Raw genomic sequence first — 22,808 nt, forward strand, 5'->3', positions numbered from 1 at the left:
GTTTTGAAACTGATTCAGATATCTTTTGATGGTCTCAAACAAATTTGTTTCTGGCGTTTTCATTGTATGGAAAAGAAATAAGTTGATGGGTTAAACTATCATTTGTTATTGCGTTGGATGATCTATTTCAACAGAATATGACTGCTGTGTGTAACTACATTGTTATAAGCTTTGCAATGTAGTTTAGTTCACTTTTGCTTTTGACCTCAATGACTTGCAGAATATGAACACTAAACATTGTCTCTTTACTTGAATAAGATTGTTGCATTTACTATAGTGGCTAAATATGATGTTAAATGCTTGTATTATGGATTGTAACCAGAAATTAGGGCAACATGCAAGTCCATTGACAAGGAAGCAAATCCAAATCTTTATCTTCTTGCCGAACTAACAATAGATTTTATCAAATCTCTTAATTGCATGCATTCCATAGATCAATGAAGTATATTTGCTAAAGTCCCATGTAAGAGACTGTTAACTAAGGTGGAAGCCCATAGAATTGAGGGCCATTTATTGACCTGGTTAGGAAATTCGCTGAGCGGCAGAAGACAGGCAATAGGGATAATGGGTAGGGACTCAAATTGGCAGGAGGTGACTAGTGGTGTCCTGCAGGGATCTGTGTTGGGCCTCAACTATTCACATTATTTATTAACGATTTGGATGCTGGCATAGAAAGCCATATACCCAAATTTGTCTGTGACACAAAGATAGGCGGCATTGTAGGCAGTGTAGTTGAAAGCATAAAATTACAAAGGGATATCGACAGATTAAATGAATGGGAAAAACTGTGGCTAATGGATTTCAGTGTCGGCAAATGTGAGGTCATCCACTTTGGACCTAAAAAGGATAGAACAGGGTACTTTCTAAATGATGAACAGCTGAAAACAATGGAGCTCCAAAGAGACTTTGGGGTCCAGGTACATTGATCATTAAAATGCCATGAATAAATACAGAAAATGAGTGAAAATGCTAATGGAATGCTGGCATTTATATTGAGAGGACTAGAATACAAGGCGGTAGAAGTTATACTGCAGCTATACAAAACCCTGGTTCGACCACACCTGGAATACTGTGAGCAGTTCTGGGCACCACCCCTTTGGTAAGATATATTGGCCTTGGAGGGAGTGCAGTGTAGGTTTACCAGAATGATACCCGGACTTCAAGGGTTAAGTTATGAGGAGAGATTAAACGAATTAGGGTTGCATTCCCTATAATTTAGACGGTTAAGGGATAATCCGATCGAAATTTTCAAGATATTAAGGGGAACAGATAGAGTAGATAGAGAGAAACTATTTCTGCTGGTTGGGGAGTCTAGGACTAGGGGCCATAGTCTAAAGATTAGAGCCAGACCTTTCAGGAATGAAATTAGGAAACACTTCTGCACACAAAGGGTGGTAGAAGTTTGGAACTTACTTCCGCAAATGGCAATTGATGCTAGATCAATTGTTAATTTTAAATTGGAGATTGATCGCTTTTCGTTAACTAAAGGTATTAAGGGATATGGGGCAAAGGCAGGTATGTGGAGTCAGGTCGCAGATCAGCCATGATCTCATTGAATGGTGGAACAGGATCGAGTGGCTCAATGGCCTACTCCTGTTCCTATGTATATGTTCCTTGTCCTTCTGGGTGGTGGAGGTCTGGAAGGTGCTGTGGAAGATATGGCACAGAAACTGGTCATTTGGCCCAACTTGCCAGTGTTTATGCTCCACACGAGCCTCCTTCCATCCTCTTTTTATCTAACCTCATCAACATAAGGGGTACTGAGGGAGTGATCAGCCATGATCTTATTGAATGGCGGTGCAGGCTCGAAGGGCTGAATGGCTTACTCCTGCACCTATTTTCTATGTTTCTATGATGCTACAGATAGACTGTGCCCTCAGATTCTGTTGCAAAACCACTTCACCATATTACCTCTCTCCTTAAGGCCTTCAAAGGCCTCCTGCAAACCTATCACTTTCTCTGTGATGCCATTTTCTCTTTCTTTTCCTCCTCCCCACCAAATTTATTTTCCGTACCATTTATCTGCCCAAAGTTTGGTAAAGTTTGATAAATATATGTCATGGGATATGATCATTTCATAATACTCCAGAGAATGTTTTTATACAGCAAGACTTCAAGTACTTCTGGTTGCTATGGATTCTGTATCAGATCTAACTTGTGCTCTTTGCTAGACAGGCATACTTGGGTCTACCACTTGGAGCAGATCAGTTGGACTGGGTGGGGTCTGGGGGCGGGGCGGTGCTTGGTGGTATTAATTCATGAACATTGTCATTAGTTACCTTTATGATCAAAGGCATCAGTCCTCAAAAACACAGGGGTAAGAAAAGACTACAGCTGTTACCAAGTGCTCAAGATTTATTTAGCTGGAGCTTTAAATTTAATCCTGCAACGGTACCTTCACCCCACGGATTGCAGCGGTTCAAGAAGGCGGCTCACCATCACCTTCTGACGGGCAATTAGAGATGGGCAATAAATGCTGGCCTTGCCAGTGACACCAACATTCCAGGAACTAATTTTAAAAACCCATCAAACAAATATATTAATGAAAACTAACCAGTCAACTAACCAAACTTTCTGACAGCTACTAACACATTGAATTGTTAAAATATATAGTGCTACACATGCTAGTTTCTACTTGTTAGCTTGTACTGGAGGAAACAATCCATGTTTGACTTCACCAGAGAGGAAAGTGGGTTAAGGGCTCAATTTTCCCCAAAGCTTTTTTTTGGCGTACTTGAAAAAAAATTCCAAGTTTCCCCGTTTGATTTCTTCATTTTGACGCAGTCTAGCCTGTCCTTTAGTTTTGGGGGTTGAGCCTTGATCTGCGCACAAAAAGATTGGGTTGCCACAATAACCAGGGACACAATGCAGGCTGAGGCTGGAAAGTGAAACATACAACCAGCTCGCAACCTGCACAAGCACCTTAAAATAAATTGCAGCAACTTAACCCCATTAAATTATTAAAGTCCTCCTCCCCTCCCGATGCCAGTACCGAAATCCGCGCCTATCCCAGGCCGAAGGGCCTCCCGGTCCACGCTCTCGCACTGCGCCTTTGCCAAGTGGCCTCCTCCCTCCTGGTCCCGCACCTAGCCCTGGCTGAGTGGTCACTTCCCTTCTGGACCCCGCAACTATCCCAGGCAGAATGGCCATCCGGTCCGCTCCCCGCACCAACCCAACCCAGGCCGAATGGCCTCCAGGTCCGCTCCCTGTACCAACCCAGGCTGAATGGCCTCCTCCCTCCTGGTCCCTGCACCTAACTATACCCGAAAGGCCTCCCCCTGCCTCTCGCTCCATCTCTTATCTCTCCTGCTGATGCTGTCCGGGCATCTGCTGCACTTACCTGCGCCGATTTCCTTAACTTCCAGAAGGTTTTTCCACAGAGGCCACACACGCTGACCTAAGAAGAACTGGAGTAACTCTCAGCTGGCCAAACTTGCATAAATGGCCAGAATTGGTGCGGGTGGCAGGTTAGGCCCCTTTGGCTGAAAAAAAACTTAGCTAAAAAAATCGTAACGAACTGACTTATGCTGGTGCAAATTGATTGGGGAAACTTGGGTAAACTTAGGCCAAAAAAAGCGGCCGGTGCCAAAAAAACGGCGCAAATCAGTGGGGAAAATTGAGCCCTAAGTTTGCATAGCTGGTCTTGTTTTGCTCCTCCTGCTTTAATTCCAGCTTCATGTGACAGTTATGAAAACCTGTGCCATTTGAATACCAAACTTGTACTAAATCAGAAAATGTCATATGTACAAGTTGGCATTCAGTTTCACAGGGAAATCGCTTTGGAAATTAAAATTTTTAATTAAAGGCCATCATGCTGCAGTGTTTGCATCAGGCCTCTGTAGAATTAATTAAAATGTGTCATTACCTTTAGTTGGAAGCCTCACACTCTTCTGTGTGCCTTTTAAATTAATTTCAAGCAATTGCTCAAGACTTGTCTCTTATTTGTCTGCTGCTATGATCGGAATGGCGTTAAATTAACCACAGTTTGTCACTGCAGCCAATAACTCGTTGACTTTCTTTCATTTATTCAGGCACTTCATTTACTGCGGTCCTACTTTGAGTCAAAACAAAGGACCAATTCAAGCCTTCACCAAGAGCTGCATGACATCATTGATTGCACCAGAGCCAAAATATGGTTGGCAACAAGGTAAGTTTGAATTTCAGTCTAAATCATTACTAAATAAGGAGTAGTTTCGTTTTTTTTTAAGTCAGAGGTATATTTAGATTTTCCTGTCAAAATTTAAAGATGTTTGCTTGTGTATTTTTATAAATTCTTCTACACCAACCCAAGTGTTGGCAGATTTAATGGTACCATTTCTTTTTCCTTTCATGGCTTTTATGCTAGTTGTCACAGATCACACCCAAAATGGAAAGCAGTTTCTTTAGATCTGTGGTTGGGAAAATGTTGGAGTCCATTATTAAAGAAGCAGTAACAGGAGATTTGGAAAAGCAAAATTCGGTCAGGCAGAGTCAGCATGGATTTATGAAGGGGAAGTCATGTTTGACAAATTTGCTGGAATTCTTTGAGAATGTAACGAACAGGGTGGATAAAGGGGAACCAGTGTACTTGGACTTCCAGAAGGCATTTGACAAGGTGCCACGTAAAAGGTTACTGCACAAGATAAAAGTTCACGGAGTTGGGGGTAATATATTACCATGGATTGAGGATTGGCTAACTAACAGAAAACAGAGAGTCAGGATAAATGGTTCATTCTCTGGTTGGCAACCAGTAACTAGTGGGGTGCCGCAGGGATCAGTGCTGGGACCCCAACTACTTACACTCAGTCCCTTCTTCCAAGTTGTTAATATAGATTGTAACGTAGCCAAGTTTGCTGACGATACAAAGATGGGAGGAAAAGCAATGTGTGAGGAGGACACAAAAAATCTGCAAAAGGACATAGACAGGCTAAGTGAATGGGCAAAAATTTGGCAGATGGAGTATAATATTGGAAAGTGTGAGGTCATGCACTTTGGCAGAAAAAAATCCAAGAGCAAGTTATTATTTTAAATGGAGAAAGATTGCAAAGTGCTGCAGTACAGCGGGACCTGGGGGTACTTGTGCATGAAACACAAAAGGATAGTATGCAGGTGCAGCAAGTGATCAGGAAGGCCAATAGAATCTTGGCCTTTATTGCAAAGGGGATGGAGTATAAAAGCAGGGAAGTCTTGCTACAGCTATAGAAGGTATTGGTGAGGCAACAGCTGTAATACTGTGTGCAGTTTTGGTTTCCATATTTACGAAAGGATATACTTGCTTTGGAGGCAGTTCAGAGAAGGTTCACTAGGTTGATTCCGGAAATGAGGGGGTTGACTTATATGAGGCAAGGTTGAGTAGGTTGGGCCTCTATCATTGGAATTCAGAAGAATGAGAGGTGATCTTATCGAAACGTATAAGATTATGAGGGGGCTTGACAAGGTGGATGCAGAGAGGATGTTTCCACTGATGTGTAAGACTAGAACTAGGGGGCATGATCTTAGAATAAGAGGTCACCCATTTAAAACTGAGATGAGAAATTTCTTCTCGCAGAGGGTTGTATATCTGTGGAATTCGCTGCCTCAGAGAGCTGTGGAAGCTGGGACATTGAATAATATTAAGACAGAAATAGACAGTTTCTTAAACGATAAGGGAAATGGAGCTGAGTCCATGATCGGATCAGCCATGATCTTATTGAATGGCGGAGCAGGCTCAAGGGGCCGTATGGCCTACTCCTATTCCTATTTCTTATGTTCTTATCTTGAGTCTTGTGAAGTTCTTGGTAAAGCTGCCTGGATAATATTTCACTATTAAAATAACCAAGTGATCTGCCTCTGCCAATCTAGTTATAATTCTTGAAGCCATTTTAAGGATCTTGAAGTCTCATTTTTTTAATTGTATACCAATAACAACAACTTTTATTTATATGGCGCCTTTAATGTAGTAGACGTCCCAAGGCACTTCACCGGAGCGTTACTAAACAAATTTGACACTGAGCCACGTAAGGAGATATTAGTTCAGGAAAGAGCTAGGTTTTAAGGAGCATCTTAAAGGGGGAGAGAGGCGGAGAGGTTTTGAGAGGGAATTCCAGAGCTTGGGGCCTACGCAGCTGCAAATGGTGGAGCAGAGAAAATTGAGGATGCCGAAGAAGCCAGAATTGGAGGAGTGCAGATATCTCGGGGCTGGAGGAGGTTACCAAGATAGGAAGGGGTGAGGCCATGGAGGAATTTGAAGACAAGGATGTGTATTTTAAAATCAAGGTGTTGCCAGACTAGGAGCCAATGTAGGTCAGCGAGCACAGTGATGATGAGTGAACGGTGCAAGTTAGGACATGGTCGCATACTTTTGGATGAGCTCAAATTTATAGAAGGTGCAAGGTGGGAGGGCGGCCAGGAGAACATTGTAATAGTAAAGTCTCGAGCTAAAAATTGCATGGATGACAGTTTCAGCAGCAGATGAGCTGAGGCAGGGAGACAGGCAATTATCTTTAAATGTAAGAAGTGTTGAAGACGTTAAGGAGACAATCACACATTTTTTAATCCATCTACATAAAAATCCTAATACAATAACATTCCTGAGGAAAACCTAATCAAGAATGAGTAGTAAATTTGAAGAAAAAAATTAAAACTGGCTTTTCGGTGAGGCAATTGGAATTTAATTGTTGAAAACAAATCCACATTTAGCCTGAACTGGAATTATAGTTCTTGTTTGTTTTTGTCCTTAATAGCAAGCAGCACATATTTACAGAGGCGCATTTAACTGATTTTCCTCAGCATATGTATTTTTGCCATATCGATGTTGCTATCTTTTACTGTTTGAGCTATGTACTTTTTGATTTGAGTCCCTTTCTTCTATACATTAGTTTTTCTTTTGTGGTGTGACCCTATTTGCTGTATAGTGGGCAGTGTTTTCAGTTGAACTGTTAGTCCATTGCTGGGTATGTGCCCGTGATACTGCGACCTGAACATGCTTTTGATGTTAGGATAGCTGAAGTGAGCTTGTTGGTGTAAATAAAAGAATTTGCTGAATATGATTCAGATCTTTAACAATCTGAAAAATATGGATAAACAGTTCCTGTAATTTTAACAATTCTCTCAGAATTAGAAGACATAGGTATAAATCTAGGAGGCTTCTGATAATATGATTAAGGATATGATGGAAAGGTACTCCATACAATGTCATAGATATGTAGAATAGTCTCTCACAAATTAATACTAAGTTGTCTAACCTTTTGCATATGAACTTAGCAAGCCAGCACAAAGGGCTAACACCTCAAAAACAGCCCTGAATGCAACATAAGGACAAGGAGTTAGACTGAAAGTGCAGCAGGCCACACGTCATAAGTTAAGCTGCAGATGCATCCAACTTATAACTTTCATTGCAGGAGGAAAACCTACAGTATAGCACAGCTTATACCAGTGATGAATTTATAATTTACTAAAGGGATGTGAGTGATAGAGGCAATTTTCCCTCTAATTTTTGGGGGATGCATGGCCCCTTTTACGGGCTGAGCCGCCCATTCAAATTTCTGTATATGCGTGGTTTTTCCATTTAAAAGCTGGTAAGCCGACTGCACGGGACCTTCAGACCGCTGCGCGGCCGCGCAGTTTAACGTGAACATTGGTGGGAGGGCTTGGTTGGGACATGACCCCTCAGAAAATTTTGATTTTCCACATTGTCGGATAGATGCCAGTAGCTGTACTAGAACAGCTTGACTAGAGTCACAGGTAGTTCTGCCTATGCTGTGTCCAGTGCACTCAGCCATTTCTTCATATCACATGAAGTGAATTGAATTGACTGAAGAGTGGCATCCGTGATGCTGTGGACCACAGGAGGAGGCCGAGAAGGATTGTCCACTCAGCACTTCTCTGATTAATCTGGCTTGTGATCTGTTGTACTCTTATTGATGATTGATGTCACTCCTTGCAGTTCCTTGTCAGAGTCAGACGGCGCAGTGCTAAGGGAGGCGTTGTACACCTCTCTTGGGCATTAGGATGGGAAACTCCCGAGCTAAAGAGCTGGGCCGGGAATGCTCCAAGAGATTCCTGGGGGTTGGGGAAACCTAAAACAAAATCCACAAAAACATTCCCAAAACATTCCACATGCCACCACAAGACAAATCGCAAAAAAATTAAAAGAAAAAACAATCATATTTTGGATCCAGTTGCAAGGATTGCAGGTATACTACACAAGATATATTCTAATATGGCACTGTATTTAAAAAAAGTCAACCTGAGACTTTTAAACTTCCAATTATAGATCAAAGCCTGTTCTCATTCTGAATGAAAGTAAAACTACGTTTAGTGGAGTCGTGTGCGCCAGAAAGTTCAAAGTGTGACCCTGGTGCCATTTTAGCAACTGTGCAGGATTCAGCTTAAATTCAGTGCAAGTAATTTGCTGGAAAACTGAAGGAAACATCTGTCGACTATCACTTGTAGCCTTTGGCTCCTTTGTGTATTATTTTTGGAAGCATGAATTCATGTTATCAAAGGCCACTTTGCCCTGGGATATACAAGTGTTCTGTGCTGGCCATTTGTATCTTATCAGAAAATAAGTCCAGTGTCTTTCAGTTTCTGTGAGAGCTTGGGATTTAGACATATGCAGATGAGACAAGCTATGCTTTATGTTTATAAATCTATTGCAAATAATTTACTTGAATGGAGGGAAACTTACACAGTGCGCAGTGCAAGCTCATACTGCAAAAAAAATTTGAAAAATATATTCTTGCCCTTTCACTGGATCAAATGCACAGTTAGAGAGAAAATATCTGGCTGGACAAGTATTTTTGGCCCAGATAAACGAAACCCAGTCCAATGCTGCAACATTTTTTTTTACAAATTTAATACCCAACTCTCAGTTCAGTGACTGTAATATTTAGGTTCTAGTCTGGAGCCGTATAACATGGTCTCTGGATATGCTAGTGTTGGCAAATGTAATTAGAGGAGCAGGCAAAATGTAATTTCTCCACAGCTTTTGTATGGAGACTCAATCTGGCAATGCTGTAAATGGGAAGAGAAAGTATTGTTTTGGAAACAGAAGAACAGAATGACCAAAGGCCTTTTCAGCTCATTCCTTTCATGGACCATATACATTCTATTCTTTTTGTGGACACTAACCTTCCTGTTTAATAACCTGAAGTAATATTCTACATTAATATTCTCTGATTTTAAGGATAATTAAACATAGTTCCAGAATATTTATGCATCCCTGGGCAATACTTTGTGCGTCTCCAAATCCTTGGCCCCAGAAGACTGTTGTCTTAGAACCCCAGAAGTTAACAGCATAGAAAGAGGCCAATTTTTCCCACCAAGTCTGTGCTGGCTCTTTAATAGAGCAAACCAAAATTAATACTCCCACCCATTCTCTCCCCATATCCTTATATCTTCCTGTGCTTCAAATGTGTGTCCACATTTCTCTTAAAAGATGCATTTGTCTCTCCTATAACCATTCCCTGCGGCAAAGCATTCCATGCTCCAACAACCCACTGTGTAAAGAAATTTCTCCAAATCTCTCTCCTCACTACTGATGATAAACTTAAATTAAAGGTGCTTCATTGGCTGTAAAGCGCTTTGAAACGTCCAGTGGTCATGAAAGGCGCTATATAAATACAAGTCTTTCTTTCTCATCACTTACCAGAGTATCTAGTTTTTCCTTTTTTATTCAATCAAAGCCTTCATAATTTTTCAAAAACCTCTATTACATCTCTATTGAGCCTTCTCTGCTGCATTAGAAATTTTCCGAGTATCTCAGACTTTTCCTGATGATTATAGTCTACTATCCCTGACATCATCCAGGTGAATGTACGCTGTACACTGTCTATGTCTTCAATATCCTTTCTATAACAGCGTGTCCAAAACTGCACACAGTTTCAAGCTGTGACCTAATGACTGTTTTCCACAAATTTATCATTACTTCTTTACTCTTATACTCTTAAGAACATAAGAAATAGGAGCAGGCCATTTGGCCCCTCGAGCCTGCTCCGCCATTCAATGAGATCATGGCTGATCTACCTCAACTCCACTTGCCTGCACTATCCCCATATCCATTAATATCAAAAAATCTATCGATCTCTGTCTTGAATATGCTCAACAACTGAGCTTCTATAGCCGTCCGGGATAGAGAATTCGAAAGATTCACAACTCTGAGTGAAGAAGTCTCTCCTCATCTCAGTCCTAAATGGCCGACCACTTATTCTGAGACCATGACCCCTGTTCTAAACTCCCCAGCCAGGGGAAACATCCTCCCTGCATCTACCCTGTCAAGCCCTATAAGAATTGTGTATGTTTCACTGAGATCACCTCTCATTCTTCTAAACTCTAGAGAATATAGGCCTCGTCTACTCGATCTCTCCTCATAGGACAATTCCCTCATCCCAGTAATCAGTCTGGTGAACCTTCGTTACATTCCCTCTATGGCAAGTCTATCCTTCCTTAGGTAAGGAGACAAAAACTGTGCACAATACTCCAGGTGTGGTCTCACCAGGGCCCTATACAATTGCAGTAACATGTCCTGACTCTTGTACTTAAATCCTCTTGTAATAAAGGCCAACATACCATTTGCATTCTTAATTGCTTGCTGTATCTGCATGTTAACTTTCAGTGATTTGTGTACAGGACACGCAGGTCCCTCTGAACACCCAACATTTCCCAATTTCTCAATTTAAAAAATACTCCGCTTTTCTATTTTTCCGACCATAGTAGATAACTTCATATTTCTCCACATTATATTCCATTTGCCATGTTCTTGCCCACTCACTTAGCCTGTTTATATCCCCTTGAAGCCTCTGTGCATCCTCCTCAGAACTTACATTCCCACCTATTACAACTCACAACATATAGGGCCCAAGTTTCCACACGCGCCTAGAACGGCGCAGTCCCGACCGGGACGCCCGTTTTTCACGCCACAAAGTGCGCCTAAAAAAATCCTCGGTATTCTCCACCTACCTGCAGGTCCTCTGGCCCTCGGCGCAGCCAGCACGAGCTGTGGGGGGGCGGAGCCAGGTCCCTGCGCTGAAAACAGTGCCGGGACCTCTGCACATGCGCGCTACAGTGGGCACGCAAGTGCAGTAGCTCCAGGCGCCGAACTGTGTGGGAGGGGCCCGAAGCACACAGCCCCGAGCCCTGGCCCAATGGCCTCACTGGGGCTGCGTGAATAAGGCTCCTCCCACAGCCAGCTCCTGCTCCCCGCCCCCGACCAAACCCGACACCCGCTCCCCGCCGCCCCCCCCCCCCCCATGACCAGACCCGACACTCGCTCCCCGCCCCCGCCCTGCCTCCGGACCAGACCCGACACCCGCTCCCCGCCCCCGCCCTGCCTCCGGACCAGATCCGACACCCGCTCCCCGCCCCCCCCTGCCTCCGGACTCTCTCTCTCTCTCTCTCTCTCCCTTCCTTCCTTCCTTCCTTCCTTCCTTCCTTCCTTCCTTCCTTCCTTCCTTCCTTCCTCCCCTCCCCCCCCCCCCCCCCCCCCCCCCGCGACCCGACCCAACGCCACCTACCTGTAAATCTGGTGCTGGGGACGGGCCGGCAGCCTCCGGTCCCGAAAGGCCTGCCTGAAGCACTTTCACACAGGTAGGAAGATGGTTTATTTAATCTTTTCTTTGCTTATAAATGTTTATTCAGGTTGGATTTATTTGTATAAGTATAAATAAGGATTTATTATAGAATTTAATGACTTCCCTTCCCCCCCCCCCCGCCCCTCACCTCGTTCTGGACGCCTAATTTGTAACCTGCGCCTGATTTTTTAATGTGTAGAACAGGTTTTTTCAGTTCTACAAACATCTTCACTTGCTCCATTCTACTTTAGTTTGGAGTACGTTTTCACTGTAGAAACTTTCAAATCAGGCGTCAGTGGCCGGACACGCCCCCTTTTGAAGAAAAAATTCTGTTCCAAAGTAGAACTGTTCTACCTGACTAGAACTGCAGAAAAAAAAATGTGGAGAATTGCGATTTCTAAGATAGTCCGTTCTCCACCAGTTGCTCCTAAAAATCAGGCGCAAATCATGTGGAAACTTGGGCCCATAGTCCCACCATTTCTGGGGATAGGCTTTCAACCGGTATCCACTGACTCCCACAGCTACCTGGACTACACTTTCTCCCAGCCTGCATCCTGTAAGGATTCCATTCCATTCTCCCAGTTTCTCCGTCTCCGTCGCATCTGTTCTGACAACGCCACCTTGCATACTAGTGCTTCCGATATGTCTTCCTTTTTTCTCAACCGAGGATTCCCCTCCACAATGTTAACATGGCCCTCGACCGTGTCCGTTCTATTTCTCGCACTTCTGCTCTCATCCCTTCCCTTCCCTCCCAGAACCACGATAGTGTTCACCTTGTCTTCACCTTTCACAACACCAGCCTCCACATTCAACGTATCATCCTCGGCCTTTTCCGCCACCTCCAATGTGATCCCACCACCAATCACATCTTACCCTCCCCTCCCCTCTCAGCATTCTGAAGGGACCGCTCCCTCCGCGACACCTTGGTCCACTCTGCAATCACCCCCAGCACCCCCCTCCCCATCTCACAGCACCTTCCTATACAAGCGCAGGAGATACAACATCTGCCCTTTTACTTCCTTCCTTCCCACTGTCCAGGCCCCAAATACTCCTTCCAGGTGAAACAGCGATTTACTTTGTACTTCTTTCAAGTAAGTATACTAGAAACATAGAAAATAGGTGCAGAAGTAGGCCATTCGGCCCTTCGAGCTTGCACCACCATTCAATAGGATTATGGCTGAACATTCCCTCAGTACCCCTTTCCTGCTTTCTCTCCATACCCCTTGATCCCTTTAACCGTAAGGGCCATATCTAACTCCCTCTTGAATATATCCAATGAACTGGCATCAACAACTCTCTGCGGTAGAGAATTCCACAGGTTAACAACTCTCTGAGTGAAGAAGTTTCTCCTCATCTCAGTCCTAAATGGCCTACCCCTTATCCTGGTTCTGGACTTCCCCATCATAGGAAACATTCTTCCCGCATCTAACCTGTCCAGTCCCGTCAGAATCTTTTAAGTTTCTACGAGATCCCCTCTCATCCTTCTAAACTCCAGTGTATAAAGGCTCAGTTGATCCAGTCTCTCCTCATATGTCACTCCCGCCATCCCGGGAATCAGTCTGGTGAACCTTCGCTGCACTCCCTCAATAGCAAGAACGTCCTTCCTCAGATTAGGAGACCAAAACTGAACACAATATTCCAGGTGAGGCCTCACCAAGGCCCTGAACAACTGCAGTAAGACAACTCTGCTTCTATACTCAAAACCCCTAGCTATGAAGGCCAACATGCCATTTGCCTTCTTCACCGCCTGCTGTACCTGCATGCTAACTTTCAATGACTAATGAACCATGACACCCAGGTCTCGTTGCACCTCCCCCTTTCCTAATCTGCCGCCATTCAGATAATATTCTGCCTTCGTGTTTTTGCCCACAAAGTGGATAACCTTGCATTTATCCACATTATACTGCATCTGCCATTCATTTGCCCACTCACCTAACCTGTCCAAGTCACCCTGCAGCCTTTTAGCGTCCTCCTCACAGCTCACACCGCCACCCAGTTTAGTGTCATCTGCAAACTTGGAGATATTACACTCAATTCCTTCATCTAAATCATTAATGTATATTGTAAAGAGCTGGGGTCCCAGCACTGAGCCCTGTGGTTCTCCACTAGTCACTGCCTGCCATTCTGAAAAGGACCCGTTTATCCCGACTCTCTGCTTCCTGTCTGCCAACCAGTTCTCTATCCACGTCAGTACATTACCCCCAATGTCATGTGCTTTGATTTTGCACACCAATCTCGTGTGGGACCTTGTCAAAAGCCTTTTGAAAGTCCAAATACACCACATCCACTGGTTTTCCCTTGTCCACTCTACTAGTTACATCCTCAAAAAATTCCAGAAGATTTGTCAAGCATGATTTCCCCTTCATAAATCTATGCTGACTTGGACCGATCCGGTCACTGCTTTCCAAATGCGTTCCTGTTTCATCTTTAATAATTGATTCCAACATTTTCCCCACTACTGATGTCAGGCTAACCGGTCTATAATTAACCGTTTTCCCTCTCCCTTTTTTAAAAAGTGTCGTTACATTAGCTACCCTCCAGTCCATAAGAACTGATCCACAATCGATAGACTGTTGGAAAATGATCACCAATGCATCCACTATTTTTGTGACCACTTCCTTAATACTCTGGGATGCAGACTATCAGGCCCTGGGGATTTATCGGCCTTCAATTTCCCGAACACAATTTCCCGCTTTATAAGGATATCCTTCAGTTCCTCCTTTTCACTAGACCCCTCGGTCCCCTGGTATTTTCGGAAGGTTATTTGTGTCTACCTTCGTGAAAACAGAACCAAAGTATTTGTTCAACTGGTCTGCCGTTTCTTTGTTCCTCATTATAAATTCACCTGAATCTGACTTTTGTTTTCATTAATCTTTTTCTTTTCACCTATCTATAGAAGCTTTTGCAGTCAGTTTTTATGTTCCCTGCAAGCTTCTTCTCGTACTCTATTTCCCCCCTCTTAACTAAACCCTTTGTCCTCCTCTGCTGTATTACAAAATTCTCCCGGTCCTCAGGTTTGCTGCTTTTTCTGGCCAATTTATATACCTCTTCCTTGGATTTAACACTATCCTTAATTTCCCTTGTTAACCACGGTTGAGCCATCTTCCCCGTTTTTGTTTTTACTCCAGACAGGGATGTACAATTGTTGAAGTTCATCCATGTGATCTTTAAATGTTTGCCATTGCCTATCCACCGTCAACCCTTTAAGTATCACTCGCCAGTCTATTCTAGCCAAGTCACGTCTCATACCATCGAAGTTACCTTTCCCAAAATTCAGGACCCTAGTCTCTGAATTAACTGTGTCACTCTCCATCTTAATAAAGAATTCTACCATATTATGGTCACTCTTCCCTAAGGGGCCTCACACAACAAGATTGTTAATTAGTCGTTTCTCATTACACAAGACCCAGTCTAGGATGGCCAGCCTTCTAGTTGGTTCCTCGACATATTGGTCAAGAAAACCATCCCTAATACACTCCAGGAAATCCTCCTCCACTGCATTGCTACCAGTTTGGTTAGCCCAGTCAATATGTAGATTAAAGTCACCCATGATAACTGCTGTACCTTTGTTGCACGCAACCCTAATTTCTTGTTTGATGCTGTCCCCATCCTCACTACTACTGTTTGGTGGTCTGTACACAACTCCTACTAGCGTTTTCTGCCCTTTGGTATTCCGTAGCTCCACCCATACCGATTCCACATCATCCAAGCTAATGTCCTTCCTTACTGTTGCATTAATTTCCTCTTTAACTAGCAACGCCACCCCACCTCCTTTTCCTTTCTGTCTATCCTTCCTAAATGTTGAATACCCCTTGATGTTGAGTTCCCAGCCTTGGTCACCCTGGAGCCATATCTCCGTGATGCCAATTACATCATATCCGTTAACTGCTATCTGCGCAGTTAATTCGTCCACCTTATTCCGAATGCTCCTTGCGTTGAGACACAGAGCCTTCAGGCTTGTCTTTTTAACACCCTTTTCCCCTTTAGGATTTTGGTGTAATGTGGCCCTTTTTGCTTTTTGCCTTGGGTTTCTCTGCCCTCCACTTTTACTTTTCTTCTTTCTATCTTTTGCTTCTGCCCCCATTCTACTTCCCTCTGTCTCCCTGCATAGGTTCCCATCCCCCTGCCATATTAGTTTAACTCCTCCCCAACAGCATTAGCAAACACTCCCCCTAGGACATTGGTTCCGGTCCTGCCCAGGTGCAGACCGTCCGGTTTGTACTGGTCCCATCTCCCCCAGAACCGGTTCCAATGCCCCAGGAATTGGAATCCCTCCCTTCTGCACCACTCCTCAAGCCACGTATTCGTCTGAGCTATCCTGCGATTCCTACTCTGACTGGCACTGTATTCGCTGCTCACAATGTAGTCTCCTCTGCACTGGGGAGACCAAACCAGTTTGGGTGACCGCTTTGCAGAATACCTTTGTTTAGTCCGTAAGCATGACCCTGAACTTCCAGTCAGCTGTCACTTTAATTCTCCGCTTCAATCCCACTCTGACCTCTCCATCCTACCCTGTTCCAATGAAGCTTAACGCAAGCTCGAGGAACAGCACCTCATCTTTCGTTTAGGCACTCAACAAGTTGAACAATTTCAGACCATAACCTTTGCCCATATTTTTCTCCTTTCCTTTTTTTAATGTGCTTATTTGTACTAACAAAATGGTCACCGTGTCTCTGATTATCACATGACCTATTGCTGTTTGGTCCACTTGGAGGATAAACCACACCCTGAAGATTCTCTGGAATGTGTAACTGGAACCGCCCAGCCGAAGTTCTGACTGACTTTGCAAGTTGTAATTTGACCCATTCTGACTTCAGAAGCCAGAGGACAGATTGCGACCAACCCAGCAAAAGCCACCAGCCGAAGTCCCTTACCCCAGCGCAAGTGCTGCTTCCCGCACCCCCGTCTCTCTCTTTCTCCTCATATCCCTATCATCCCAGGCTCTCTCTCTCACCCCCCCACCCCCCCCCCCCCCACTCTCTCTTATCCCCACTCCAGGCTCTCTCTGCCCCCACCCCCCCCTTGTCTCTCTCTCTCTCTCTCTCTCTCCCTCCGCCCCGCCCCTTCCAAGCTCTCTGGCTCTCGCTCTCTTCACCCCCCCCACCCCAGCCTTCCATGGTCGCTCACTCGCTCTCTTCCCCACTCCACCCCCGCCGGCTCTCTCTCCCCGCTGCCGTCGCCGCAGGCTCAGAGAAGCAACGTGGGCGGACAATTGCGGGGCCCCACTGCCGGCGGGGGGCGGAGTCCAGAGGACACAGGCGCAGAAAGGACAGAAAAGCGTGAGTAAAAATAGTCACTTTGTTTTTTTTTTTACAAACCCCGCCCTATTTTTTTTGTCTTTCCCATGACAGCTGGTGATGATTCTGCCATTCACACCCCATCTAGACTCTTCTTTTGTTTCTTAACTTGTTCCATTACTGTTACCTTGGAACTCCAGGGGATAAGCCTCTGGTGGTTAGACATGGTAATTACAGGTTTACGTACATAACACTTCCTGCCCCCCCAAAGTCAATAGTGTAACTGTTTACAATGTGAGTCAATCTGGGGCCTTCCTTTCCCTGGTTGATCGTCTCGGTGCAAATGCTGGTGATGGTGAGTTGTTTGTTGGGCCTTCGCAGGGCTTCTGCGCAGCTGGCCTTGCTGGACTGCTGGGGGTGGTGAGTCTTGCTGTGCTGCTGCAGGTGATGGGTTCTGCTTCGTGGTCAACCGCTGGGTCGGTTGCCACTTGTGTATGTGTTGGAGGGTCGAAAAAGGTAGAGTCTATTGTGGGTTGTTCTGGATAGTCCGTAAATCTGAGTTTAAAACATAGAAACATAGAAAATAGGTGCAGGAGTCGGCCATTCGGCCCTTCTAGCCTGCACCGCCATTCAATGAGTTCATGGCTGAACATGCAACTTCAGTCCCCCATTCCTGCTTTCTCACCATACCCCTTGATCCCCTTAGTAGTAAGGACTACATCTAACTCCTTTTTGAATATATTTAGTGAATTGGCCTCAACAACTTTCTGTGGTAGAGAATTCCACAGGTTCACCACTCTCTGGGTGAAGAAGTTTCTCCTCATCTCGGTCCTAAATGGCTTACCCCTTATCCTTAGGCTGTGACCCCTGGTTCTGGACTTCCCCAACATTGTGAACATTCTTCCTGCATCTAACCTGTCTGAACCCATCAGAATTTTAAACGTTTCTATAAGGTCCCCTCTCATTCTTCTGAACTCCAGTGAATACAAGCCCAGTTGATTTAGTCTTTCTTGATAGGTCAGTCCCGCCATCCCGGGAATCAGTCTGGTGAACCTTCGCTGCACTCCCTCAATAACAAGAATGTCCTTCCTCAGGTTAGGAGACCAAAACTGTACACAATGCTTCAGGTGTGGCCTCACCAAGGTTTGGTCCCAATGTTTTGTGCAGGTGAGTCCATTTGCAAGTTTGACCACAAACATCCTGCTCCTCTCTTTGGCCAAAACAGTGCCAGCAATCCACTTGGGACCTTGTTCATAGTTCGACATAAATACAGGATCATTTACTTAATTTCGCAAGACACATTTGCGCGATCATGATATGTATTCTGTTGAAGCCGCCTGCTCTCTACCTGTTCGTGTACATCAGGGTGGACTAACAAGAGCCTCGTCTTACGTGCCCTTTTCATGAGCAGTTCAGCGGGAGGGACCCCAGTGAGCGAGTGGGGTCTTGTGCGGTAACTAAGCAGCACTCAGGATAAGCGAGACTACAGTGAGCCTTCAGTTACCCATTTCAAGCTCTGCTAGATTGTTTGAACTGCTCGTTCTGCCTGACTGTTGGATGCTGGCTTAAATGGGGTAGATGTGACATGCTTGACCCCATTGTGGATCATGAATTTCTTGAATTCAGCACTGGTAAAGCAAGGCCCATTGTCACTTACAAGGACATCAGGCAGGCCGTGCGTGGCAAACATGGCCCATAGGCTTTCAATGGTGGCAGCGGACGTGCTTGCCAACATTATCACACATTCAGCCCACTTGGAGTACGTATCTACAACCACTAAGAACATTTTTCCCAAGAATGGGCTGCATAGTCGACATGAACCCTAGACCAGATTTTGGAGAGCCAACACCATAAACTTAGTGGCACCTCCTTGGGTGCATTGCTTAACTGGGAACATGTATTCCATTTGTGCACACAGGACTCTAAGTCTGCATCGATACCGGGCCACCACACGTGAGATCTGGCTATCGCTTTCATCATTACAATGCCTGGGTGGGTATGTGGAGATCACTGATGAAAGTGTCCCTGCCCTATTTTGGCACAACTACTCGATTACCCCATAGGAGGCAGTCTGCCTGTATAGACATTTCATCTTTGCACCGCTGGTACGGCTTTATTTCTTCCTGTATCTCTAACGGGACACTAGACCAACTACCATGGAGCACACAGTTTTTTACTAAGGACAATAAGGGGTCCTGGCTCGTCCAGGTTCTAATCTGTTGGGCGGTAACAGATTATTGCTCACTCTCGAATGCTTCCATTACCATAACTAAATCTGCAGGCTGTGACATCTCCACCCTGGTGGTGGGCAATGGCAGCCTACTGAGAGCATCGGCACAGTTTTCTGTGCCTGGCCTGTGGCGGATGGCGTAGTTGTTGGCGGATGGCGTAGTTGTTTGCGGACAACGTGAGCGCCCATCTCTGGATGCGGGCCGATGCATTCGTATTTATCCCCTTATTTTCAGAAAAGAGGGATATAAGCAGCTTATGATCTGTTTCCAAATCAAATTTGAGCCCGAACAGATATTGATGCATTTTCTTTATCCCGTAAACACACTCGAACGCTTGTTTTTCGATCATACTCCAGGCCCTCTCGGCCTTAGACAGATTTCTGGATGCATAAGCAACCGGTTGCAATTTCCCAAATTCATTAGCTTGTTGCAATACACACCCGACCCCGTACGACGACGCATCACATGCTAGTACCAAATGTTTAAATGGATCGTACAACACAAGCAATTTGTTTGAACATAACAGCTTCCTAGCTTTCTCAAAGGCATTTTCATGGCTTTTACCCCACATCCATTCATCTCCTTTACATAGTAAAGAGTGCAGGCATTCTAAATGTGCTAAAACGTGGTAAGAAGTTACCAAAATAGTTCAGGAGTCCTAGAAACGACCGCAGCTCCATCACGTTCTGTGGTCTTGGTGCATTTTTGATTGCCTCTGTCTTCGAATCGGTGGGCCTGATGCCGTCCACTGTGATTCTTCTCCCCAGGAACTCTACTTCAGGTGCCAGGAAAATGCACTGAGAGCATTTTAGCCTGAGCCCCACATGATTAAACCGACTAAGAACCTCTTCCAGGTTCTGCAGGTGCTCGACAGTGTCCCGACCTGTAACCAAGATGTCGTCCTGGAAGACCACAGTGCGCGGGACCAACTTCAGCAAGCTTTCCATGTTCCTCTGGAATATCACCGCGGCCGATCGAATCCCAAATGGGCATCTGTTGTAAACGAAAAGACCTTTGTGCGTGTTGATGCAGGTGAGGCCTTTCGAAGTTTCCTCCAGCTCCTGCGTCATGTAGGCCGAGGTCAAGTCCAGCTTCGTGAATGTTTTCCCTCCCGCCAGCGTCGCAAATAGGTCGTCTGACTTTGGTAGCGGGTATTGATCCTGCAGAGAGAAATGATTGATAGTTACTTTGCAATCATCACACATTCCGACGGTGCCATCTCCCTTGAGGACTGGAACAATCGGACTGGCTCACTCATTGAATTCGATCGGCGAAATGATGCCCTCTCGTTGCAGCCTGTCCAGCTCGATCTCCACCCTCTCTCATCACGTAAGGTACCGCTGTCGCCTTTTGATGGATGGGTCGCGTCCCCAGAATCAAATGGATCTGCACTTCTGCTCTTTTGAACTTCCCGATGCCTGGTTCGAACAACGAGGGGAACTTGCTTAGGACCTGGGCACATGAGGTGTCGTCGATGGACAATAGCGCTCGGACGTCGTCCCAGTTCCAGCGTATCTTTCCCAGCCAGCTCCTGCCGAGCAGCGTGGGGCCATCGCCCGGTACCAGCCAGAGTGGTAAATTGTGCACCGCTCCATTGTAGGAGACCTTTACGGTAGCACTGCCAATTACAAGAATCAATTCCCGTACAAAGAAGTTCCTGAGCATATTCTCCAAGTGTCCTTCAAATTCGCAATGTCCTGCAAGGCACCTTAGCTCGGCGACATAGCTCGCCACTTGCTGGCCTTCAGACCTCTTGTTACATTCTAAGTTTGGTACAAATGGGAGTCAGGACTGGCCTTGACACCTTGTTGCACCACAACTTATTAAAAGTCTTTTTACTCATTATGGACTGGCTTGCACCCGTGTCCAGCTCCATGACACCGGGAGACCAGTTAATTCAACCTTCAGCATTATGGGGGGACACTTTGTGGTACTATGTGTGCACTCCATATACCTCTGCCTCCTCGGTCTGAGGCTCTGGTTTGTCATGATCCACCGTGGATCTCTCCTCCTCTGCAACCTGGTGGTTTGCAGGATTAGCAGGGTTTGCAACTCGCCTGCACATATGTTGGAGGTGTCCCATTGTTCCACAGCCCTTGTAAACGCATCCTTTGAAGCAGCATGAATGGAATCAATGATCACCCCCACAGCGCCAATACGATGTTAATTGCCTTGTATTCACCACCCTTGATGGCAGATTCTGAGTCATCTGCGGACGTGCAGCTACAGGCGTGTAAGTCCTGCCATGTACATTTCGATTCGAAAACAATGTTACTTTGTTCACAGTACTTGCAGCAGCAGTAGTGTGCTGGGAAATTTGTTTACTATTGTCACTGGTGGAGATAAAAGCCTGGGCTATCGCTATGGCTTTACTCAAGGTTGGGGTCTCTACAGTCAAAAGTTTGCAAAGTATTACTTCATGGCCAATGCCAAGTAAAAAGAAGTCCCTGAGCGTGTGCAAATGGTGAGGAGGATCGCCCTTCGTTTGGCAGCGTTCCCTTCTCCTTCCAGCTCGTTGGCCACGAAGTATTGGTCAAGTTGCTCCACGAAGGTTTCCCAATCATCTCCCTCTGAAAATTTCTCCAGGATGTCCAGTTCTCTGCATTGTTACATTGGGGTTCGTCATTTGTATCTCGTCACCAGTTGTTATGCCTTGGATAAGGAGTCAGACGAGATACTACAAGCTCAAAGTAAGTGTGACCGTAGTCCTTTATTACAAATCTCAGAGTGCCTCTCCAGCCTGTGAGGCCTCCTTCTATACATGTGCTCCCAAGGAATTGTGGGATCCCTTGGGACTCCAGCAGATAAGCCCTCTGGTGGTTAGACATCGTAATTACAGGTTTACATACATAACAATTACCAATTCATTTTTCCCCATCATCACTTTTATCTCTTAATCTCTTCTGCCTCTACACATTCACAGACCTTCCCTCTTGTTCTTTCCTCCCCTCCGCTACACTTCCTTAATAATCTGTTACATCGCAAACTTCTCCAGTTCTGACAAAGGGTCACAGATGCTGCTTGACCTGCTGAGATTTCCAGCATTTTGTGTGTTTATTACATTCCTACCTAGCTTTGTATCATCAGCAAACTTCGATATATTACAGTTGGTCCTCTCATCCAAATCATTGATATAGATTGTGAATAGCTGTGGACCCAGCACTTATCCTTGCAGCACCCCACTAGTTACAGCCTGCCAACCCGAAAATGACCTGTTTATTCCTACACTCTGTTTGCTGTCTGTTAACCAATCCTCAATCCATGCTAGTATATTACCCCCAATCCCATTTTGTTTTATAACCTCCTGTGTGGCACTTTTTCGATGCCTTTTGAAAATCCAAATACACCTCTTTCACTGGTTCCCCCTTATCTATTCTGCTAGTTTCAACCTCCAATGCATATACTATTTCTGTAGCCACCTCTTTCAAAATCCTAGGATGTATGCCATCAGGTCCAGGGGATTTATCGGCTTTCAGTCCCATTAATTTCTTCACTACCTTTTTTTTTAACTAATAATTTCTTTCAGTTCCTCATTCTCTCTAGACCCTTCGATCGCCACTATTTCCGGCAATTTTTTTGCGTCTTCTTCCATGAAGACAGACGCAAAGTATTTATTTAATTTATCTGCCATTTCCTTATTTCCCATTATAAGTTCTCCTGTCTCAGCCTGTAAAGGATCCACATTTACTTTTGTTAATCTTTTCCTTTTTACATACCTATAGAAGCTTTTACAGTCTGTTCTTATGTCTCTCGCTAGTTTACCCTCATATTCTATTTTCCCTTTATTAATTTCTTGGTCCTCCTTTGATGAA

The 22,808-nt window shown here is 45.0% G+C and overlaps 1 protein-coding gene across 1 annotated transcript in view; it reads left to right on the forward strand.

The window, feature by feature from the left end:
* Positions 1–22,808, forward strand: part of thada (THADA armadillo repeat containing) — a 559,310-nt gene that overhangs the window by 343,785 nt on the left and 192,717 nt on the right. Inside the window, exon 29 of the mRNA XM_070889374.1 lies at positions 4,032–4,147. Within this exon, the coding sequence (XP_070745475.1) occupies positions 4,032–4,147 (116 nt within the window). The remainder of the gene's footprint in view (positions 1–4,031; positions 4,148–22,808) is intronic.

Source organism: Pristiophorus japonicus, chromosome 9, assembly GCF_044704955.1.
Source record: "Pristiophorus japonicus isolate sPriJap1 chromosome 9, sPriJap1.hap1, whole genome shotgun sequence".
Lineage (NCBI taxonomy): Eukaryota > Metazoa > Chordata > Chondrichthyes > Pristiophoridae > Pristiophorus > Pristiophorus japonicus.